At 42.2% G+C, this 23470-nt stretch overlaps 1 protein-coding gene across 1 annotated transcript; it reads left to right on the forward strand.

Moving 5' to 3' along the window:
* The first annotated feature begins 417 nt into the window (after positions 1-417).
* ptp4a2b (protein tyrosine phosphatase 4A2b) lies at positions 418-22945 on the forward strand. Its single transcript, XM_085792181.1, has 7 exons — positions 418-516; positions 17646-17946; positions 18274-18382; positions 18473-18565; positions 18658-18788; positions 20849-20923; positions 21677-22945. Exons 2-7 carry the CDS (start codon positions 17942-17944, stop codon positions 21786-21788), a joined length of 525 nt encoding a protein of 174 aa, XP_085648307.1. The 5' UTR covers positions 418-516; positions 17646-17941; the 3' UTR covers positions 21789-22945.
* The last annotated feature ends 525 nt before the right edge of the window (positions 22946-23470 follow it).

Below are 23470 nucleotides of genomic sequence, written 5' to 3' on the forward strand. Positions count from 1 at the left end.
CTTGAGAATAGAAGTTAACGCGCCTCCATATGCTTTTGTAGGCAGAGACAACAGCAAGCGTAAACAACGTCACGCCCGTCACTCTGTTGGGGACAATGTAGTCGGAAAAGTCAGGAGAATGTTACCTATTTCTTCATTTTACTAGAAATATATTGTCGGAGGTCATTGTAGCCTGGAATTCGCTGCGCGTGCGTAGTAAAAATATACAAATGAACAAATATACATTTAAATAAATTAAAATTACGCGGACGGAAGCAATTTCCCCAGTACTATCTCTGTAGTTGCCTACGGTGTAAACCCGCTGACAACTTGGACCGCCTTGAAAGTCACATTTCCGACAGTGCCTGAGGGTGTCGACAAACTGAGGAGGCTCCTCCTCAACAACAGTCCCGAGCTCCGACGAGAACTCAAGCTGCCACATTGAAGAGGAACAAAAAGGCGACCTGACAGCGCTTTCTGCACTCCCTCCACTTTCTCCGGAGAAGTCACGGGATTTCAATGTTCAGCTTGCTCTTTGTAAGTAGCTAAGAACCCGGATAACTTAAAAACTGACCTGTAGAAACTAGTCTCTGATGTGATCGTAGACGCTAGCGACACCACACACCCGCAAGAGCCCGATTAAAAAAGTTGGGGTTACATATGGTTGGATGTATGTTGATTAGCACAACACAAGGCAGCTAAAGTAAATTTCACCAGTGGTTGTCTGAGTGTATAACCACGTTAACGCTGAGCTCACTGAGCAAAGCTTTGGACGGTTGAGTGTTGGCTTTCGTACACTGTCCAAAATTGTGTAAACGTTTATCAATACTGATCATCATTGTTTTTTTATTTTGCTAATTGCTGCTATCACCCACCTCCATGCTAACTCAGTCTAATTTAGGAAGTGTTGACGTCTGGGCTGGTTACCAAAACGTTGCTTGGAAATGCAAAACTACGGAGCTGAGCTAACTAGCAAGCTAATGTAGCTACGTTAGCTTGCTGTCGGGGCTAAGGCTATTTCCTAGAAGGAGAGGAGGCACAAGAAAAATCTGTAACATAGCGACTCTTAGGCCATATATATCACCATGCTCCCACTATCTTGGTTATTATTCAGCAGCACAGAATGTTCGACGTCTTGTTGTACCATGTTATTGTCCAAACTGTGGACGTCGACTGCATTTTCATAAAATAAGAGGCGGCGTTACCCTTAGCTGTACAATGAGCTCAGGGTATGTCAATGGAGGTAGCATTTTGTCTTGTAGCTTGACTTGAACAGATACTTTGGTTTACGTTTTTACCAGCAGCCTCGGACTAGCGTTCACGGCTGTGGCATCACGTGGGTGTTTTAAGATATAACCCGTGCTGGTAATTTTTAAAGTATTTTCCATCTTATTTTGGTTTTGGGCGGTGTGGTGGTGTCGACAGTTAGTCAGTAGCTTGGAAAAGCTTGGCTAAAGGTAGATGGCGACTGAGCAATCTGCCTTCCGCCCTTTGTGACAAATCTTGACCCACAGCGTGGTTGACCCAATTATTTGAAGCCATATGCCATGGTAACGTTTTAACAACAGAGCAAAGTGGTCGACAAGGCGATATTTCCTGTCTGTTGATTATGCTGTCTTGGGTTCCCGTTTCTGTGTGATCATCATCAAACTGCTGCCTTTGTTGTTAACTAGCCGGCTTGACTTGGTGAATTCGATACGCTTCCATGTGGAAATGTAGCTAACACTGGGTTTAGGTAGGTCTATAATTTAGCCTTGTCTGGTTTCCTAAAACAGAAAGCACCCAACCATTTAGCCATGTGGGCTGAAGTGAAATGAGGAAATGCACTTGGGGAGGAAGTTGACTAGAGCAGCTGTGACACAAAAGGCCGCAGCACATTCCCATGCCTCTCAGTTTTCAATTTATGACCTTCCAATGGTTTCAGCCTCGACTAGTAAATTCTAGTGGCTAACTAATACAAAAGATTAGCTTTGAACACACCTACTAACATGGGCGTATGAGTCAATGATTAACTGGTGTAACAGGTAAGCTAATTACGCATTCCTACTTATGAGTCACTGCAAGGTGACCTAATTTGCTTGCAGTGTACAAGGGATGAGATGCCTAATGTAAATAGTTATCAAAACAATCAGAAGCCATAACAATATATAATAGAAGTGAAGGAAGAGATTTCATTTGTATTTCTTAAAAACATTTTTTAATACAGATCTTAATAATTGTATATTGCTTTCGGGTAATGAAGAGAATAATGCAGTACTCTCGCTTCTGAAGACGAGAGTTTTGCAACTCGTAGAAGACTGCTTGAAGTCTTTATGCTCTATTCACATTTTATTGTGGAAGTAGGTCACCCGTACTGGTGACCTGCTTTATATTATAGCTAATTGACACATGATGCACAGCCCGATCTAGAAATAGCATAGCTCCACTCTGTCCACTTGGAGCACGGCCTGCAGTAAAAAGGCAGGCCTATACACTGGCAGGACCTCATTCATGAGATACCGCACCTCAAGACAAACTCCCAGTACCTGTGGGTCCAGCCTCTGTATGTCATGTTTATTTTTGTTGAGTATACTGCAAGTCTAATCCATCATTTATTTCTGTTACACCACTAGATAAGTATAAACTTAGTATCTTTTCAGAAAATGTAGAATACACAATCTGTTGTAAGTAATATTGGCTTTGTATGCTTTGTGTTTGCAACAAGTAAAGAATCTTAAAGACCTGACCGACAGCATGTGGTACATCTATCTGTTCATCGCCCTGCTCTGCTTGTGAGTAAAGTGGCGATAGTAGGCATAAATATAGCTAGATGCTGACATGATATTTCACACCAACAAAAGGGTGGTTCCTCTGTCTACAGGCAGCATAAAAAAGGCAATGTGACAAGTGAGGAAGTTCTCAGCCTTGGTTACCGTAACCGTGAAAGGTGAGCCCAGTGTACAGTAACATGACGCCAACTTACCAAGGAGGGTAACTGGGGGAGAAGAACACCTATGTTGTAGCCTGCTGGCATTCAGCCCATCTAACCACAGGGTGGCTGTGAGTGTTGAAAGGTAGGGTTGGAGAGGTCTGTTCCACAGTGACTGGCTTAACAGATTTGGCCAATTTAAACTCCAGTTATGCCGCTGGGTGTCTGGCCGTGGTCTGAATGGAACACAAGTTTTGGTTTTACTGTGTTAGCTTGCTAAGACCCCGGGCTCCAAAGCAATTTTGTTGTTTTGAAACCGGCCCAAAGTGGAAAGCTAGGATTAGATGCCCACACTTTTTCCCCCTTTTTATTTGAAGCCATTAAGTGAAAACCCATATATAATTATGCATTAGTCGCCATGGGCACCTTGTGTGTTTCGTGTGCTGTGCGTTGGTTAATGAATCATGTCCTGGTCGGCACGGTGTTCGTTTACTGTTGTTGCCACAGCGCTAGGATAAAGCAAAGGCACAAGCTCTGTGGCACTGGCAGTATCTGACAGATTGACGCCTCTTCTAGATGCTGCTGCAAGGCTGCCTACTGAAACTATAGCAACAGGTAGGAATAGGATCTTCCTTTTGTTCTTAGTGTTTTCAGCTACCTTGTCTAACTACAGCTGCCAGAGCTGCAGTTAGCAGGAAAACACTGTCCTCTGCCAAAACACGCTATAGTGAAGGGTTTTGTTATTGTTATTAGAGCTGTTGTTTGGAGGTGTATGTACCTTTGCTGATCCAGAAGGTGTTCTGGTTTTGAAGCAACTGTAGTCTAGAAAATGCTGGCTTCTTGTTCATAAACAAGCTTGTCGTGTTTTCCTAAATTGCCTAGGCACTGCGTTGTTTCTCGGTGGAGCTTGACTTTTCCTTCATTTCCTTAAGCAGCTTATAAAACGCATGAAATGTGTGACTACCACTCACAACATGACCTCAAACTAATGTGTTCATTGTGGCCATAATCTTAAAAAAAGATGGATTTTCCACTCGGAGCTAATCTGAGATCACAGAGTATACCTAATGCTTCTGGGAAGGAGGTTGCCTTTCATAGGTTAAAAAGTTCCTAGATCAGTGTATAAGTGCAGCCGTCCAGTCCGAACCCTGACCCTTCTCAATACTGCACCTCCTACTGCTTCTTCAGCTTTGCCCCGGTGAATGTTTAAAGAGAGCACCATTGCTCTTCTGATCTCCTCACCGGGAACAGCAAAATTCCCTATAGGAGCACTTGTTGCTACTGCTGAGAGAATTGTTGATATGGCAACAGGCGTCCCCTGATGCTGCTGTCAGAGGGCCATGTTAGTTTTCAAATGTCAGAAGAATTGATGTCGCAGTGGGACTCTGCACCTCTCGGCAAAAATGTGAGCAGACATTCTCCTGTCACTTGATGAGTGTCGGCCTCTTGTATTGAAACTTATTTTTATCTTAGACGCTCATAGGGTGTTTGCATATCTTTTTCAAGTTGTTTTCTGTCTGAGTAAATCCGTTCTAAATTGTAGTGCATAATTTTGCCATTTGTAGAGTTAGTTTAATCCATAATCCAGACACACCTTGATACCTGTAGTTTATATGGAACTAGTTTAGCCTCGGTTGAAGTCCCTGTCAGTTATTTGCTAGAGGGGAAGTAATGATGAGGTGGAATGCGGAAGGAGCACCTTGAATTGTGATTATCAGCACTTGCAGGTCTTTGCTTTAGCTGCTAATTTATAGTGAAGGGTCAATTTCATTGACATGCTGGCCAACAGGTAGCGGTGACGTCCCCTGCTGTGATCCATGTGTCTGCTAGGCTAGGAGACGTCTCCCTGGAGCCGATTTTGACATGAGATTATCACTTATCAAAGGAGCTCAGAGACGGCTGAATATAGTCCCTTGACCCATATTCCAAATCAAAGTAGAAAACTTTACTGTCATGTCTGCAGTGATGCACTGGTACCGATAAGCCATAGACAATTTTTGGTAGACATTAATACGCACATATGTCAATGCAGTGCACATGGTTGCTACTAGTACTTGTGGGCTGGTGAAAATGTGTGATCTTCTTGTCAGATGCCCTGCTTTAAAATTTTAAATACATTATGACACCGTGTCCATGGTTGTTTTGAATGGATGAGTTTTAACAGCCATTTAGTGATCCATTATAAGAGCAGAAAAGTAACTTGGGTTCAAACAGGTTAATGTTTCGATCATATAGGCTCTAACTATGGATGTTTAAATTAAGTTCCTTTTTTAATAGGTAACCCCAACTGTAAACAAGTTGTTTCATAATAGTTGAAATGTATGTGTATGGCGTAAAATAATTAACCTTCCTCTACAGTTGCAAGACATAACCAAAAGAACTGGTCCAATTTTCCAGAAAGTGTGTATCAGATTTAAACTAGATAGTATCCATCACTAATACAGTTAATATTTGATATTGTTTATCCTTTGTCGAAGCACACTTTTGGCAAGAACACTTGTTCGTGTAGAGAGTCTATCTAATCTCATCTGACTCCATTGTCGGCAGATAATCGGTTTTCCTGTGTTCTCATGTTCAATCCTTATTCAAATCATAGTCAAATGTCAGTGTAATATCTGGCTTTGTTTCTCTTTCAAATGTCATCTTTCAAGTGCTTGTGTTTAATTTGGTGTTAAGTGTGATTAAAAAGTGCAATTAGGCCACAGCAAGGAAAGAACAGGCCTTTGTTCAGATATGTTTTCCCTTTTTCATTTCTATTTCTAAGGTACTGGGCCCTGGTCTCTTTTAGTCCTTTCCAGAGACAGATCAGTCCTTGTCCCCCTCTCCTCCCTCCCACTAAGCGCTATCGTAGGCCTTTGATCGTCACACTGTTTATCTGTGCTCACTCAAAGGCTGCAAAGCAGTGTGATAAGTGGGCTTCGCCGTGTGCGACTGCATGTGTAGGGGATGTTCGTCTGTTCGTGGAAATAGGGGGAGGTACATATTCTCTCACCTCCCTTCTCCAGCCTGGTTTACACGGACACCAGAGGCCAGAACAACAAGTACTCTACAGGAAGATTAGCTCCTGTCCTCTGGGAGCACAGAGAGGTAACCTGTTGTGCTGAATAGGGGCTAGAATTAAGATGCCCACTCATCAGGATGTCAACAACACTGAGCTGGACAATAAAAAAAAAAATAGATATTAGCATTAGGACTTTTTGATACAAACAACATAACGTGGACTACAAATAAACAATGACGTATTAACGATGGGTTTGGCACAGCAACAGAAGAAGTCCAATATGATATACGTATGTGACCAGTTAAGGTGGACACACAGTCACAATATTACATACTGTGCTCGCATCAGTGATAGGTGGATGTAATCAAGAAGAGCATTACAACATTCACATCCTCTGCAGTGTAGACATGGTTTTGCAAACTCAGTTCTGACAAACCACAGAACAAAACTATGTGTCATATGCTGATAGCAAGTTTAAGTATTTTACAGGTTCTGCATTGTTGGTATCCAAGGGCCACAAGCATTTCTGCAAAGACTAACTGTAAAAGTGAAACAGACCTAACAGTCTGTCATGGTAGTTTTAGTTAATTAGCTTTTAATACGATCCCTTGCTTAAAGTTCCGTGACCCATCTGTGTTTGGCTGGGAGTTCAACTATAAGGCAGCACAGTATCTTAAAATCTTCAATTTGATTTTGGTGAATAGATGCAAAGCCATAATTTTCAGCTGGCAGTTGCTTTTACTAGCAGATTTTATCAGCTGCACTAATTGGCTCTAAATGAAGTTGGGCAGAGGACAAAAAGAGTTTTGGCTGAGGTCTGATTAGGGTGCTGTCTGTGAGGCGGTGTCTGTGCTACAGTATCTATATGACCAAATGGTTTCCAGAGAAACAAACACCACTGTCTACTGTTTTGATCTTTCAAACGAAAGCTAGCAGCCTGTTGCTGGTGGGGAGAGCCGCAAGTCTTTTAGCAGTAAAAGTTACAGTTAACTTGAAAGCGCAGTAATATTTTGAGCTCGTCACATTAAACGCTCTGTATTGCTACTGCATAGCCAGGTTATTACCATCTCTGTCTTTATTTACAGCCATTCATGTGCTGTGAACCTTTATCTCAACCAGCTGGCTTTAATTTGAATGTATGCCCTTTTAAACACAAATTATCCCTCCACTTTTGTTGAGGATTTAGTTGGAGCAGAATGTGCATGATGGGAAACTGGGCACCGATCAGTTTTGCCCCACAACAGCTTTCGTTGTTTACAGACTCATTCACTCCTCAATACAGCATTCCTGTAAGACATATGTCAGATCATTGACCTTTTGATGTTTCTCTCCTTTAACTCTGTTCCTACTTAATAGATGTTTACTGTTGTTTTGAACAGAGAAAAAGCATGTGAACAAAGCTAGGTGATACATTGTGGTTAACCTGGAAACCCTTCAAACAGGTTTGCTGTGGCAGGAAGAATCCAACCTGTAGGCAGCCCTGAGGATTTTTGTGCATCTGTTGGGTTGGACTGTTACATACAGTATATAGAGGGTCATTATGTACCAACATATTTCTAGGCTTGATCACAGTCCACCCACACATATGCTATAACAAGAGGAATGTTTGTCTCTTTACAAGCAAGTGCAAAAAAAGCAAGCCTTTATCAAGTTTTTTATATGTCCTCTGAGTGTTTTCATTTCAGTTTACATTTTGTCAGAAATACAAGATCTTTGTGTGATTAAGCGGAAGTCTATCACCAAACCGTTTGCTTCAAGAGTTTTAAAGGTATTTCCCAAGCACACTGCTAAATGTTTGTGGTTCTATCACCACATTTGAATTTTGGACGGAGTGTACTATTCTCTCTTCCCCCATAGAGATGTCTTACCCTGTGGTTTTCTTTTGAGTCCGACTACCCACAGTGGGGAGTCTGTATATCTGAGGGGTCTGTGGCAATAAGTCTGAAAAATAAGGGTTTATTATATTTCAAACTGAGACACCGCAAGCCTGAGTCACAGTCTGCGCTTGGTTCTACCTTAAAACAGGTAAACACAGACATGACCAGTTGTGACTCATGTCCCAATTATGAAGCCCTGATTAGGTGACCAAGTCTAATGGGTGTGTAGTGTTTTTTATTTTTTGCTTGTATTCACTGATTCATGTTTGTCTGGCTATACATGTACAAAGGCACTGAAATGGCTTAGTGTACATTTCTCATTAAGAGAGGCTGCACAAACACATTCAATGTACATCACACTGGGGCAACCTTTTATCATTCATGTAATTTAATCTTTGGATTTTCATTTTAAAAAGTCTCATGTCAACAACTGTCTTTACAAGAATGAAGAATACAGACAACTTGAGCTTCAAATAATAGTCACAACATTAAATGTTTAAATATACGCAATTTATTCCCCATGTATGTGGTAATGCCTTCTGGTAGGACTTACCAATTAAAAAATGTATAGCAATTAAAATTCATGGTGTAGGCCTATATACAGGGTTTGAAATTAACTTTTTGACTTTTAAAACAAGTTACTCGTTTTTTAATTTTTTACTAGCCAAAACCAACAAGTTGCTTCACTATTGTATTTCGACATCACTAGTTATATAGCAGTCACAGCATAACCATATAACAGTCATCCTGTTCTTCTCAATCAATTGTGCTGTGTAGATGATGACTTTTTAACTTTTCTGGAATAACAGTATAAATCCCTATGCAGCAATAAGAAGACACATGAAGCAGATTATATTACCATTATCATGTCTTATTATAAGACATTTATGTAACAAGTCTCACATATTGCACTCTTGAAATGCTGTTCAATCAACCACAAAAATAAATAAATCATAAAAATATTATTTAAATAAATAATATCAACTGTCTGCACTAAAAATTAAAAAACAACTGCCTGATGTCTCCATTGTTAAAGTATAGTGTTATTTCTCAGAGATTTTTACAATCTGTAAACGTGATGTAACATGCGTCTTTTTCCTGTCAGTCGTCATGGAAACAAGACAGTCACGATCTACCAAAGATACTCTATCTACTGTTTGGACCAGAGTGAAAACAAACATGTGTAAACGCGAACCTTACGAGCTGAAAAATGAAACAATGGATCATTTTCACATCTGGTAAAAGCGTCTCGGCTCAAAGGAGTTCGGAGCTCTGACGCTGCAGGGGACGACGTGCTAACAGCTACCAGCTACCAGCCGCTACAGCAGCTGACTGAGCCTTTTGGAGCCGCGGCTCGGCTCACGCTAACGTGGACTCTGTGTGTTCATCTCGGTCAGCTGGTCTGATGAGCCTGATGTCCGTGACGTGTCCCGTTATGCGTGACGAAGTTGTGACGTTATAAGGTGATGAAAAAGACACCTAAGCTTATAATACACTGGGGGAAACCCTGAAAACAGTATTGGGAGTCTCTAGCTCGCCCTCGCCACAGAGGAATCTGGGTCGCAAATGGCGAGTGGCAACTGCTAATTTCAAGCCCTGTGTATACAACAAAGAAAGGCAGCAAATCCACATGTGTGAGATGCTGACAAAGAGTAATTTTGATTTAGTGGTTTGGTCAGGATGCCAGAAGTAGCAGCAGCATTCCCCACATACAGTAGCTATAATTACGCTTTTGCACAACCATCCCTCTTCCCCTGCCTGTATCGCAGGTGAAGTAAAGATGCTGCTCTCAAGAAAGTTTTGAATGTTTATGAACCAGTTCTTCCCTGATCCATGTCCTTCTTAGAAACCCAAAGGCATGTTATCAGAATTCAGTCGGAAAAGCATGAGGCCACACAGAATCTTTCTACCAACTAGAAGTATCACTTTCAGCCCGAGGCTCTTGTTTGCAAATCCCCGGAGTGTGCAGCTCATGGGAGGCACAGCAACAGTTAGTGATCACCGCTGGAGTTCGGTTTTGCATACAAGCCTCCTTCTTCTCCATCTCTCAATGCTGTCTTGTCCAGGCATGCCTCGGGATTTTGGTGTCTTATTGGTACACTAGATAAACTGGTGAGGCTCAGAAAAAGGAGTAGAAGCTTAACTAGTGTGGCTCTTTGTAGGTTTGTTTGCGTGTGTATGTCTTTGCTTTCATGTGCGTCTGTTTGTTTTTGTGTGTTTTCAAGTATGACTGATGGCAAGGGAGGACTGTGTACACTACTTCCTTTATGTGTACTGTTTGCTGAATGCTGTGGTGACCTGTCACCATACCCTACATTGATAGGCCCCTTCAGTCTTGGACTATGCTATGTGAATCTGCCCCAGGCATCTGTCTGCCACTTTCCTATGTCATTTTAAACCAAAATGTATTGCTTGGTAGATATTACTGAGGGTTTACTTTTGAACATGACCTGTGGGACTGATTGTGTAATAGGTGTCCAGGACAACGGAGTAGTGCCATCTTTGTCACACTAGCAAACACTGAAAATGTAAAACACACGTGTGTGGTGGGTGTGTGGGATTTCCCAATGCAGCTGCACCATCACTCATTTCTTTTGTTTATCATACCAGTGCAGGCTTTTACATAGCACATGTTTTGTTCTGTGGTCGTTCTGCATGGATGCATACTGTGAAAGTAAACTCTTTGCATTGTGGTCTTGGGTTTTCTTGATAGTTTCATGCTGAATCTGCACTGTAGAGCAGATGACTGCAGTGTGACACTTAAAACCAGTTATGATAATTAGCTTTCAGTGTGTGAAACGGTTGTCCTTCATATTTGTAAGTGGACACCGGTGGAGTTCACTGTCCATCTTGGTCACCCATGCCATTCTTTTGAAGTGGACCAGAGACTGCTTGTGTGGCCAACACCCAAGTTTTACACCAACTTTCACACTTCACTTAATGTTCCTTGGTCTGCATAATTACTCTAGACCCTTAAGAACCTCCTCAGTTGGCTCATGTGTGAAAACACCCTAGAAGTCCGGGTGTGTGTGTGTCAACAGGGCTTTTCTTATAAAGTTAGCGGCCTCTGCTCAACTTTTCTGTCCCTGAGCTCTCTCTGCCAGCCGCTGCTTTTTCTCCTTGTTTGAAGTGAATAAAACGTTTCTTCATCTCTTGTTGCTGTGAGCACAGTTAGGTCGAGGACAGCTCTAATTTGAGGTGAAATCCACCCACCCAGCCATCAACAGTCTTGACGTCACTGCAAATAACCAGCTGGATCCATGTTTTATCTCAGACGTAGTCACTGCCAAGCTCTTGGCTTGACTGTTGTTTTTTTTTCTTTTACTGCCTCTTACTTTTTAGCTTTCCTTTTCACATGTTTAATTTTGCTTATCCATTATGTCCTCTTGAAGGTTTTTCTCTCAGCAGCTTTTCTTTATGTTTCTATTCCTTTGTCCCTGACCTCCTTGACATTTGCAAGCCTCTCAGTTATCTCGTATTTGGCACTCTCAGAAGCCAAAGGAATGGAGGCAAGCCTCTGTGACACCTGGCCCCATTTCATTTCCCTCTGAGTTATGGTTTCTGTAAGTTTAAATGCAGCTGTCCATGTTTTTACACTAACTCCTTGTAGAATTTTAGATCAAGCACTTGAAAGAAAAAAACATTTATCTGGCACCTTGTATTTATGCATGTGTGTATTTTTGTTTGCGGAAGCATGGTGGTGGTGTAAATAGTCTAATTGAGACTGAAAGATGTGTGTGCTGCGTGTGTAGCAAGCAGGTGGTATTTTGGGCCAGTATATCAGCGCCCTTTATTTTCCTTGCGCCATCCGTACTGCTCTCAGTGCAAGCAGTACAGTGGCTTCCTCCTCCTCCTCCTCCTCCTCCTCCTCCTCCTCCCCACTGTCCATCCTGCCATGGATGACAGGCGCTCCCCCTTGACTCGGCTCTCACACAGCAAATTAGCCCTCCAGCTGCTTCAAGGCAGTACAGTCTGGTCATGCCCAGTCTGGCTCCAGACAAAACATCAGCGAGACTCAGGCACAACCTCAGACCACCAGACAGGGTTGGATGTAACACTAACATCTTTCACAAGGGGGGAAGTAGATGGACTAAGACATTCCACACTTTGCGTAAAGGTCTGACGTTTTACCACTATGCCCTTCGAGTCTGTATATGCCATGTCCAGATATTTGAGCTCATATTCCTTCTAATTTTAGAACAACCCCTTAGCATTTGTGGAGAATATATTGCCCCAGCCAGCTCAGGACTGTTTAGGCTTTCTATATACTGTAGTGTGAATAGTGACTATGTGCTGGAGGTGGTGGGAGAGTGATGGAGATAAGACACCTGACAGCTATCAGGTTTCCACACAAGCTGCCCTCTACAATTATAGAGTCCCATGGCAGTAAAATCCTTAATACAGTGAGGCTTTCAATAAGCGCGCCCACTATAGCAGATCAGTTTCTCCCCATGCACATTACCTGCAGTAACTATACTAAACTTCCACAGTGTTTCAATCTTTTGCTGCTATTATGACCTTAAACACTGACACACTGAATCAAGCCTAAAATGATGAGTTAGCAGTTGTAGGACACCTATGTCCTAGTTCTCATTATTTTGCTGCTTTATCACCTGTTTAGGTTTGCGTGCCCTTTTCTGAGCCGATACCAGAGTCCTTATCAGCCCGCACTGCTACTCTCTGCTCTCTCACTTCTCACTACCCATCTCTCCCTCTCTTATTCTGTTCTTTCTCCTCAGTCACTCTAGGAGAATTCTGGGAGGGAGCAGCTGATTTGGGAAGTTCTCCGTGTAAAGTCAGTCGGTCCCCACTCCCACTCGCTCCCTCCACTTGCAGCTCAACATTAGAACATGTGATGAAGAACAGGGCACCAAGGGAGTTTTCTCTGGGTCACTGTGTGGGCCTCTGCCTTTATTTCATGACCTTTCTCCCAGTTTAGTGCATATACTATATGTATACTTGTACGTAGACACACAAGGCCGGATGTAGCCCAGTTATGTTTTAACAGAAGCACATCAGTGTTTTTGTTTTTTTTACATGCACAGCTGGGAAATGAACCCCACAACAACACAAGCTGCTGTAAAGGCACCTGTCACTGTGAACTCCACCACTGTCAACTCTACTATAATAGGATGCTGCTGATTCGTTCTCACATTTCATTACTGCATTTGATGTTACATTGTTACTCATTTGGTTATTAATTTATCTAAAACTTGGAATAATCTATTTGTCTGTTTAGGGTGGAATTGCACAGCGTCAGGTGAGCAGAACCTGCCTCTGTGCTGTTGTGACTTCACGGGGCAACACCACCGACCTGTAGATCAGCAGCTCTGTCAAACACTGTGTATGATCGCTGTGTGGCTAAAACACTGATGACCAGTGTCTTCCGATCATTCATCTCTGCATAGCGCTGTTTCTTAATGGCATTCTCACACACACAGACAGAGAGAAGTGCACATGCATAACAGCAGTGCGCGGTGGAAGCGAAACTTATACGGTCCGATCCCCCCCGTCGGATGAACCGGTCTCTCAACGTTTACATCAGGCTTATCTGTCAGTGCTTTGTTATGTTGTCATGACATGATAATTAATACATGCAACAAGCCCAAACAATGTTTAATGAATCAAATATTGTGTTGGTCATAATATAGAACAGTTATTGTTTCTGTCTGTTGAATAAGGAAAATGATCGCATATTAAATCGCAATCGCAATATTGGTCCAAAAAATCGCAATTACATTAATTTCCCAAATCGTTCAGCCCTAATTTGAATTGTAAACTACTAATTTATGAATGTCAGTGAGTCTGATGGAAATCTCACAATTTGCGGACATCTAAGACCACCTAAAGGGATATTAATTGTTCAAACAAATTTCACTTACAGATAGGGCTGCCACAAACGATTATTTTGATAGTCGACTAGTCACCGACTATTTTTTTCGATTAGTCGACTAATCGGATCATACGTAAATTGAATGTAAAACATACAGCTTATCGCACCAGCATGCAGCTGCTCTTATATACCATCATTAGCTTTCAGCTTGAAGTGTTTAAGGTATATGCTAACTAAAAATAAAGACAATTAAGATGATAGTTCATTAAACTTTTAATGAAATATGCAGCTTTAACTGTAGCATAAAGTGCAAACAGCTCAGTAAAATAAAGATAAGGCACTGGCCTAAACAACACCAAAATAAATACTTAAAGGTTTTATAGGTTTTTCTTTCCTTCATTTGTCTCTGGCATTAAACATAGCTACATTTAAATAAAATGAGGTAGACACCTGAAACTAAGGAATTATTCACAATAATAAAGTTTTGGTAGGCCTATAGGCCTATTCAAATATAACTTGTGCTCAGTGTAAATAATAGGCTAGTCGTTCTGTTAAAAAAAAATTTGAATAGTTTATAAGACAATCGTCTTGTCTGAAAAAATGTAAATGTGCCTTTTTACTGTCACAGAAGGAGAAACATGGAAAGACTCAACAGAAAGTTCTGTGTGAAACTGTCAAATGAAAACAAGTGAAACTGAGGTGCAGCTCAAACTCTGCAAGGTGCAGACTGTGATGAGAAGCTACCGGAAAATATTGACGTAGATTTATACCGGTAGAGAAGACTTGCTCGTTAAGATGAGCGCTCATTACGTGACCAGGACGCTGTGACCAGACGCGGTAACATTCCAGTATACTCCAACACCGACTCTCAAAGTCCGCGATTTTATTTTTAAATGACGAACGGCTGTTTTTCAGTCCGTGATTTAAAACGATGGAGCGGCGGTACCGCTCCTAGTATCGCTTCTCATTTAAAATGACAGGAGAGAGAGAGAGAGAGAGGGAGAGAGGCAGAGGGAGAGGGAGAGAGAGGCAGAGGGAGAGGAGCGGCGGCAGCGGCGGCGGCGACGGCGGCGGGGGAGGGAGGGGGGCTACACCGGTGCCGCTTGATGAGGGACAAGACAGGTAGAGGGAGAAAAGAGAGAGAACACCTATGTGTACTCGCCTTGAATGAGTGAGTGCACGTGTGTGTGATGCGCGGCTGTGGGGGCGGGTGCGTGTGTGGACGGTGCTGCAGCAGTTTTGAGAGAAAAACAAAGTAAAAAAAACAAAACAACGACGCATCGACTATTAAATTAGTTGTCGACGATTTTAATAGTCGACGTAGTCGTGACTAGTCGACTAATCGTGGCAGCCCTACTTACAGATGACAGTTGCATGGCATATCACCCATTCATGTTTAAGTGGAGTTTTTAAGGCTTTTGAATGTAGTGACTCTTGTTTCCTGTGTGGTTTAACATGTACGCACCAACAGACTTGGTTGTGCATGTACGCATGTTTGTTTTGTCCTTCCTGCATCTGTGCAGTGTAACTGCAGAGCGAGTTTGCAAATTTCAGAGTGATTTGCATGTGTTCCCGACAGCGCTGTGATGGCAGGCTGGCAGACTGTGGCAGGCCAGAGTTTACTCACTTCTCTATTGACGAGCTCACTTGAGACACGGAGGACTGGTTTTAAGTCATCTACCGTATATGTCTCAATCTACCTGCTTTCAGTTAACTAATACATCAGTAAGTCAAAGTGCTGTTGTTGGTATTTCCATCAGGTTGGACCAGTATGTTTGAGTTTTAACAGTTAAACAACATGGGGAGGGAGGCTGGAAACAATAGAGATGTTCCAGTGCACACTGCAGGCACTAAAACTGTTGTTTTTCAGCCACTTCTCAGGTTTCCCACCTAACCCTCATGTGCTGTGGTTCATACATGCCTGTGTTAACTTTGAAATGGTGTTTTTACATGCAATTTTGCCTCACTGTAACTCTACCCATGGCTACATTTAAAACGCAGACTGTATGAAGTCACTCTGGGCATCTGGGCAACCCTCTGCAATTCTAGTTACTTTTCATCTTTTAACATAAGCTGTCATTGTGGTGGCCTTGGCGTGTCTGTTGGATCTTTTGTTCTTCAGTTTTTCCTCCACGTTTCAGTCTGTCTCTACAGTCTGCTCTACTTTCCGCTGTCCAGTTTCACAGGTGAGAAGCACATGTTGACTCCCCTCCCTCGCCCCTTGTCCATCCTTTTCATCTCTGGGGGATTAGAAGCTGATTGAAACAAGCCTTGAAAGTCTGTCCGGGCTCTGGTTGTGTGCATGCAGCAATGCCACGCTGTGTTCAGTCCTGCTCTGGGGTGGTAATTAAAGGCGTCACAAAGGATCTCAGCCGTCACACAAGAAAAAAAAGAAAAATCGAGGCTGTTGTGCGTGCACTTGTGGGATTTGCCGAATATAAAAGATGGAGGGGAGGAACAAAATTTAGAGAGGACAGTGTGTTGATACATCTCTTTGTCAGTGGCTCTGAGGTCAGCAGTTAACTGAGAGGGTAAGTGACAGCGGTGAGTGGGAGCAAGAGGCAAAATGAAAGGGTTGGCTCCGTTTTGGGTGACTTCTCAAAATGAAAAAAAGCACATATTGTCATACAGTTAAGTTAAATATCCTGGGTAAATTGACTGAGTGAAATAGGAATGGAGAGAGTACAGAGAGTCTAGTGTCAATCTCATGGAGGTGAAAAGAGGGAGCGTGGGACTCAAATACTTGGGCTGTTTGAAGCTTTGCCCACCCTGTAATCCTCACCTTGTGACTACTGCCTGTGACACGGTGCTAAAGTCCAAGCCCTTTCTCTCCGTTTCCTGCCCACTATCTTTTCTATGTGTTCGGCGTAGTGACGGGCAGCTTTCGTCATCCACCCCCCCCCCTTCCCCCTTCCCTTTCCTACCTCCCTCCTATGTTGCTCTGAGACGGTTCCAGCCAGTCTGTGGCGGCTCAGTTTAGACTGCAAAGGACTTGGCAGAGTTTGACTGCTCCCTGGCTGGTTACAGACCAGACATTACCTGTTCTGTAAGACACCCTTGTGTGCTTATGTGTGCACTCCATACTGCGCATATTATTAGTTTCCATTTTGGCGACAGGTTGTGAATTGACAGAGTGATGTAATCCAAAGGTGTAGTCAGTTCACGGCACTGTGGCAACAAGGTAGAAATGGTCATGGTCGTATTATTTTTAAGTTCCTGCTTTTCACAGCTTTATATTTACAAAGTTGACCAGTCAAATGGTCTAATTAAACTTGTAAGTTTAAAATGCAGCTGTCTACTCACATTTTGACCACAGCCTTGAGCATTCTGCAGATTATGTTTCAGTTTAGTCAACACTTGAGTACTTGAGTAAATAAAGGTTGTTAAAAGTTATGTTGAAAGATTAGCAGACTTTATTTATTATGTGTGGAATAATAATGTGAGGAAAAACCTGACATCTTATTCATAATTAATGCAAAAGAATTGGTGGTACGACAAGGTACTGGAAGGTCACATCACACTCCTGACTGCTGCTGTTAATGGCTCTGTACTGTAACTGCTTAAACTGATGCTGTAATTTCTTAGAACACTGTTCATTAGCCATCTTGACCATTAACATGACAACCATAAAGTGGCAACCTAACTGGAAGTGACATACGTCAAGCACCTGAAGTGCTTATGATTGAAAAGGCGTCCTAATCTATTTTCTGAGGAGCAAAAAGACAAATGTTGCTGTTCCCATTAACTTAACTACCAGAATGCAGATGGCATATCAACCAGACTACAGGCTACACCTCTCATGGTTTTGTTTGTATTTGTTAGCGCTCAAAATAACATTGGTGAACTACAATTTACCAGTTGTTGCTTTAGCACGTGAAATAACCGGTTTAAACTTGTTCATTTAAGACGCTGGCTATTATGTAATTAGGATAACACTTCCGATTTGAATGTTGTTAAAAGGCATAATAATTCAGGCGTGGGTGTGTATTATCCCAGTTATAATAGCATAGACTCATTCTGGCCTTTCTCTTTCTCCTCTCTTCACAGGGTTTCTGTGTTGACTTGAGCCGTACCTATATGGCGTGTGTGAGCGGAGAATTTTGCCAGGCACAGCACCTCACCTGCGTGGAGAAGTGAATCGGCCGCCCCCCGAGGGACTACGCTACCCAGAAGCCCCCCTGACTGCCAGCACATTAGGAACTGCAGACTCTACTTCCGAAGGCCCCCCCTCTGGGATATTGCGTAGTCCTTGGCCCGACTGCCCTGCCCTGTCCCAACCAATACGAAAACCCTTTGCCTCTCTACTTTCTCCTTGAACAGCCAATCACAAACAGCTCTCCTGAATGGGGTAAACTGATTGGATGACTCCTGGATAGTCTCTCCATCCTTTATCTTTTTTTTTATCCTTTTAAATTTTTGGTTTTGTATTAATTCATTTTTATTTTTTACATCTCGGAGTACTGTGTGGACTAGTTTATCCTTTTTGTTACCCTTCTGTGTACATCATCCCATAGTTGACACCTGTTGTCCTCCTGACCCATCTTCCTTCACGTGTTGTCAATTTTATTTATTCTACCTTTCCTCAATACATAAATCTCCCTGCAGTCTTTGCTGACTTCTGAGCCAAAAGTCGCTTTTGTTTTGTAAGAGTATTGTATTGTAATTGTTTTTTAAGCCGTCTCGCCAACATGAACCGCCCCGCTGCAGTCGAGATTGCCTACGAGTGCATGAGGTTCCTCATCACCCACAACCCCACCAATGCCACGCTTAACAAGTTCACCGAGGTAGGCCTTCATCTGTGTGTTTCTATCCGTGTGCGCCCTTTTCCCAAGTCCTCTGCCTAAAAGTACACTCTCTCTTTCAACGTCTGCCAGGAGCTGAAAAAGTTTGAGGTGAACACACTGGTGAGAGTTTGTGACGCCACCTACGACAAGGCTCCTGTAGAGAAGGAGGGGATACAGGTCCTGGTAAGAGATGACACACATGGACATTTGTGGCAGCCTGTCTTATTGTATGACCATTCCTCCCAAGTTATATATTCTGTTTTTGTCTCCTGTAGGACTGGCCCTTTGATGATGGAGCCCCTCCTCCCACTCAGATTGTGGACGACTGGCTCAAGCTGCTCAACACCAAGTTTCGAGAGGAGCCTGGCTGCTGCATCGCTGTGCACTGTGTGGCAGGGCTTGGCCGGTGAGTGGCCGGTTGTGTTTGCCTGTCTGGGGATGTGACGAAAACTTAGATGGTATAGCTGACTTTTTTCTTATGATTGTTGTCTGGTCTACCAATGTTAAAGGGCATTTCCAGTCGTAATCAATGTTTACCTCAGATATCAGGCCACCTCTGATCAGTTAATTTCATGCCATCCATACTCCCAGCTGCAGCGTTTGGACGTTTATATTCATTTTTGTTCAAGAATCAATTGTTTTTTCAATGTTCATTAATGGGCTCTGGACTCATTTTAAAATTGTTCTGGGGGCAGTGCGTGACGCAGTGGTTAAGGCGGCCGCCCCATGTAGAGGCTACATTCCTCAACGTAGGCGTCCCCGGTTCGAATCCCGCGTCTGGCAGACCTTTCCTGCATGTCATTCCCCCTCTCTCTGCCTCCCCCTTTCCTGTCTATCTCACTATGTACAATCAAATAAAGGCAAAAATGCCAAAAAAATATACTTAAAAAAAAAAAATAATAAAAATAATTGTTCTGTGGTCACAAGTAATGCCCTTTTGACCATCATTTAAATTTTAAAATTTTGCTTTACAATTAAATTAAATCAAAATTCTGACTTACCGCAGCTTCAGCATTGTTCCTTTCCAGGTCAGAGAACAAAGAGTCCCTCGACTGTTGTGTTCTCTGACCCGGAAAGGAACAATGCGGAAGAGAATTTTAAAATTTAAATGATGGTCAAAAGGACGTTACTTGCGACCAACAGCCAACCAACAGTACCGAGTCTTGAGAGAAGCGTACACTGTAATATGGATGTATTTTTCTTCATCCCCCTTTAACACGTGCTGCTTCTTCAGCATTGGTTACACAGTAAATGCTGGCTTGACTAAATGTGCTGCACTGTACCTGTATTTCCTGTTCTTGAGTTCTTGAGTATCTAATCTTAAAAACACACCGGTGATTCATCTAGTATCTTGAATGGTCATCTTCTCTTCCTGCTCCTGTTATTGCTCTGTAAATAGACAATCAGCTGGTTCGCTCCGTGTATTCATCATCAGCAACAACAGTGTATTGCATTGCATTGCCTCCGCAGGCTTGGAAAGTGAAGGCAATTACATTTGCATGTGATGTGGCTGTCGGTCATGAGGTTGTACAGGCGATCTAGAGATATGCAGTGTCATATTCACAGGCCAATGTGACAGGTTGTTTATTCTGCATAACTTGTTCGTAAAATTCACTAAGTGTGAAAACAGAAGACAGAAGCGCATGACGTGGGCGAGCCACTGTGAAAACGGCTTTGCTGACCACAGACGCACAATAAGCCAATCAGTTCTCAATGGCTCTCAGCGTTTAGCATTGCTGTGGCATTCGGGAGGTTGAATAATTACAAGGGGTGGTCAGACTGGCATTTTCTGAATTCATCTCCTCTTCTTTCCTGTCCGTCGTTTGCTGCAGTCATCTTGGGTTTTCCATCTCCTCACGGTCTGATCTGCGTTACACCAGTCGGTATCCTCTTAAACCATCATGGTGGGAGGCTGCAGCTCTTTGCGTTGTTGTTGTTGTTGTTGTTGTTGTTGTTGTTGTTGTTGTTGTGTTTGTTTCCCCCTTTCACACGATTGCACTGTTTCTCTTTTTCACATTTTCACTCTATTCTTTCTTTCACACATACTCTCCCTCCTGAATTTTGTGTGAGGTAGCGTGCTCAAAGAAATGCTCCGTCAGCGCTGGATATGACCTGCCAAGTTGTCTACAGAGTTTTTATATTTATTTTTTTCCCCCTCACTCTATCTCTTCTGGTGATAAAGGAGAAGGTTGTCTTACTGTAACTTATCAGAGTTATGTGTGTGAGGCTCAGGGTGTGAGCACAGGGCCCCAGCAGGGCAACGCTGAACTTGTGCACCCCTGTTGATTTCCCAGGCCTGTTTCCCAGGTTTAGGCACCCCCCACCCCCCACCCCCATCCTCGCCCCTCCACAATATTACTATGGAACCATGTGAACCTTGGCATTTAATCTTCTCTTCTCCCTCTCTCTTCTTTGATTCTCTCACTGTCTCCTTGAACTGGTCTACTGGATTTCTTTACCTCTCAGAGCTCCAGTCTTGGTGGCCTTAGCCCTCATTGAGTGTGGGATGAAGTATGAAGATGCTGTGCAGTTCATAAGGCAGTAAGTATCCTCCTTTCCTTTCAGATTTATGGTTTTAATAAACGTCAGTACCTAAGTTAAAAAAAAAAAAGAAAAAAGAATGTGTGAAAAATCTACTTATTATCTTTATTAGCTGGACTGTAATTTTAAATAGTTTGAGGTAAATAAGTCATGCAACACCACGTGCATTTTGGCATTTTTCTCTCTTTAGTTTGCAAATACCAAGACTTCTTAACTGTAATTCCAAAGTCTACTTCTTAACAGTCTAGTAGCCCCATTAGAAACAAACCGTACCTTGCAAGATGTCCGGAGTTAAATGAATCCTTGCAGAGACTCCAGGAAGTTACTGCACGAAGCCAAGAAATAGTCAGGCACATAAACCTCTGTAAAAACAGCACATCGTTGTTTAGTTACTAAAACATTTTAGTACAAATTAAAAGAACAAGCCATAACCTGTTAATTAGTGAGCTTTAAAGGTGCTGTCAGGTGGATTGGAGAGATCCAGGTTAGCCGTTTCCCCTTGGTGCCAGTCTTTGTTTTGAGCTAAGCATACTGGCTGCTTATTATAGCTTTGTATTTAAAAAAGATAAGAGTGGTATTGATCATCTCATCTAATTCTCTGCCAGCAAATGCGAGTGCATTTCCCAAAATGTCGAACTATTCCTTTGATCATTACAGTAAAGGCATAGTGTGTGGAGTATTCTGTGGTGTTGTGTGGATGGCATTGTTTTTAATCTTCTGTCCTCCTTTTTTTCCCTACTCTGCTTTTTAAAGGAAGAGACGTGGAGCCTTCAACTCCAAACAGCTTCTTTACCTCGAGAAATACAGACCCAAAATGCGTCTGCGGTTCAAGGATACCAACGGCCACAACTGCTGTGTGCAGTAGGCTGCCTGTCAGTGCATCTTTCTTATGCGCATCTAGTGGGGAATCTTCCAAGGGGAGATTTAAAAAAAAAAAAAAAAAAAAATGGAGAGTGCTATCAGTAATTATTGTGATGATTTGTTAACACTGAGTCATGGTTAATTGATCGGAGAGCAAGCGAGTGATGGAATGAATGAATCCAGATCTGGGGATCCACCAGCTGAACCAATGAATGGAAGGTCAAAGCACACAGATAGGCCCGCCTCCCGGTTATACTGTACAACCACGGGCCAGAATTCTTTCAACTTGAGTCCATCCTGTGTTTCTTTTTTTTTCAGTTGTAATCATGGGATAACATTTTCCATTTTGTGAATTTTTATTTTTACACAAACAGTGGTGATGAAAGACAAGTTCCAATGTCAAATGAGTTTTATTTCCACTAATTATTGATATTATGATTAGGCCAGAATAATGTACCTTTTTAAAAACATTTTTAAACTTTGAACACATTGTGATTGTCCCGTTTGGTATTGGGTGTGTGTTTTTTTTTTTTTTCCTTTTTTTTTTTTTTTGCACAAAAACTCAAAGGTTCACCTGAAAATGCAGTAATGTTTTTCTTTTACCCTTCACTTGCTTAAAGTCACTTTCAGTTTAGGGGCTCACTGAGTTTGAATATGTCTGCAATATTTATTCACAAGATATGCTATGTGTGACAGTTATGCATTTGGCAGGGGCAAGGACACTTTGTTATCCAATAGTTTTTTTTTTTTATTATTATTATTTTTTATTTTTAGCCTTTCAAGAGCCATGTTTTTTTTGTTTTTTTTAATCTTGTTGGAGTGCAATAATCAGTCCACCTCAGATAAGCCCATTGAACCCTGCTGAGCATCCTACACACATGCACACATACACATACACACACTCTCATCCAGGCAGTTAAACAGGAAAAAAAAAACTTAACTCCTACAACAGGTACTTCTCCTGCGCTCATTAATTCTCCCTAAGGGGGCAACAATAGGACTTCCCTTGATATGCATATTTTAACTCAAACACAAAGATCGAATCTGAAAGACAAGGTGGAGAAGAGTGAAAATGGTCAGTTTTTTATCATTGTACCCATTTTGAAAACATCCCCAATTCGTATTGGTTCTTACAAGATAAATAAATTGAAATAAAAAGCATTCATGTTTTTTGTGCCTCATTTGTATACAAGTAGTTGGATTTGCCAACCAAACAATAACATTGCTGAATGTATATCTATGAACCCCTTTTGCCTATGCCAGCTGGTGCTTTGTTTTTGTAGTTGAAATGTTTTTGTTGATCTTCTTCCTATTCACCATCATTCATAAAGTTTAAAAGGCCTCACAACAACATATCATTTTCACCCTGCTTTTGAAACTGAGCTAAAATGATCTCACCTTTCACGAGGTGATAAACATGCTAAGTGTTTCCCAGACACTGTGTCAATGGATGCCCTACATGTCCTTTCCCCGGTGGAGAGTGAGTCACAGCATGTGGAATGCACAGGACAACGTGGTACTGAGAAATTACTCACAACCTCAGCTGGTGATCACAACTCCAGCCATTATCTAAACCAAATGAAGGTGCCCCCTCTGCTGTTCAAATCCTGTCATGGCAAGTCAGAATGCAACATGTTGACAACAATGTCCCAATAAAGTGATAAGGCAAGTAGAAATGGAGATCAG

Source organism: Trachurus japonicus, chromosome 11, assembly GCF_045865225.1.
Source record: "Trachurus japonicus isolate A0001 chromosome 11, Traja_1.0".
Lineage (NCBI taxonomy): Eukaryota > Metazoa > Chordata > Actinopteri > Carangiformes > Carangidae > Trachurus > Trachurus japonicus.

Excerpts from the sequence above, each read along its gene's own strand:
- ptp4a2b (XM_085792181.1), top strand. Across the intron at positions 18,383-18,472 it reads CGCTTAACAAGTTCACCGAG|GAGCTGAAAAAGTTTGAGGT; the intron begins GTAGGCCTTCAT and ends AACGTCTGCCAG. Across the intron at positions 18,566-18,657 it reads AGGAGGGGATACAGGTCCTG|GACTGGCCCTTTGATGATGG; the intron begins GTAAGAGATGAC and ends TGTCTCCTGTAG.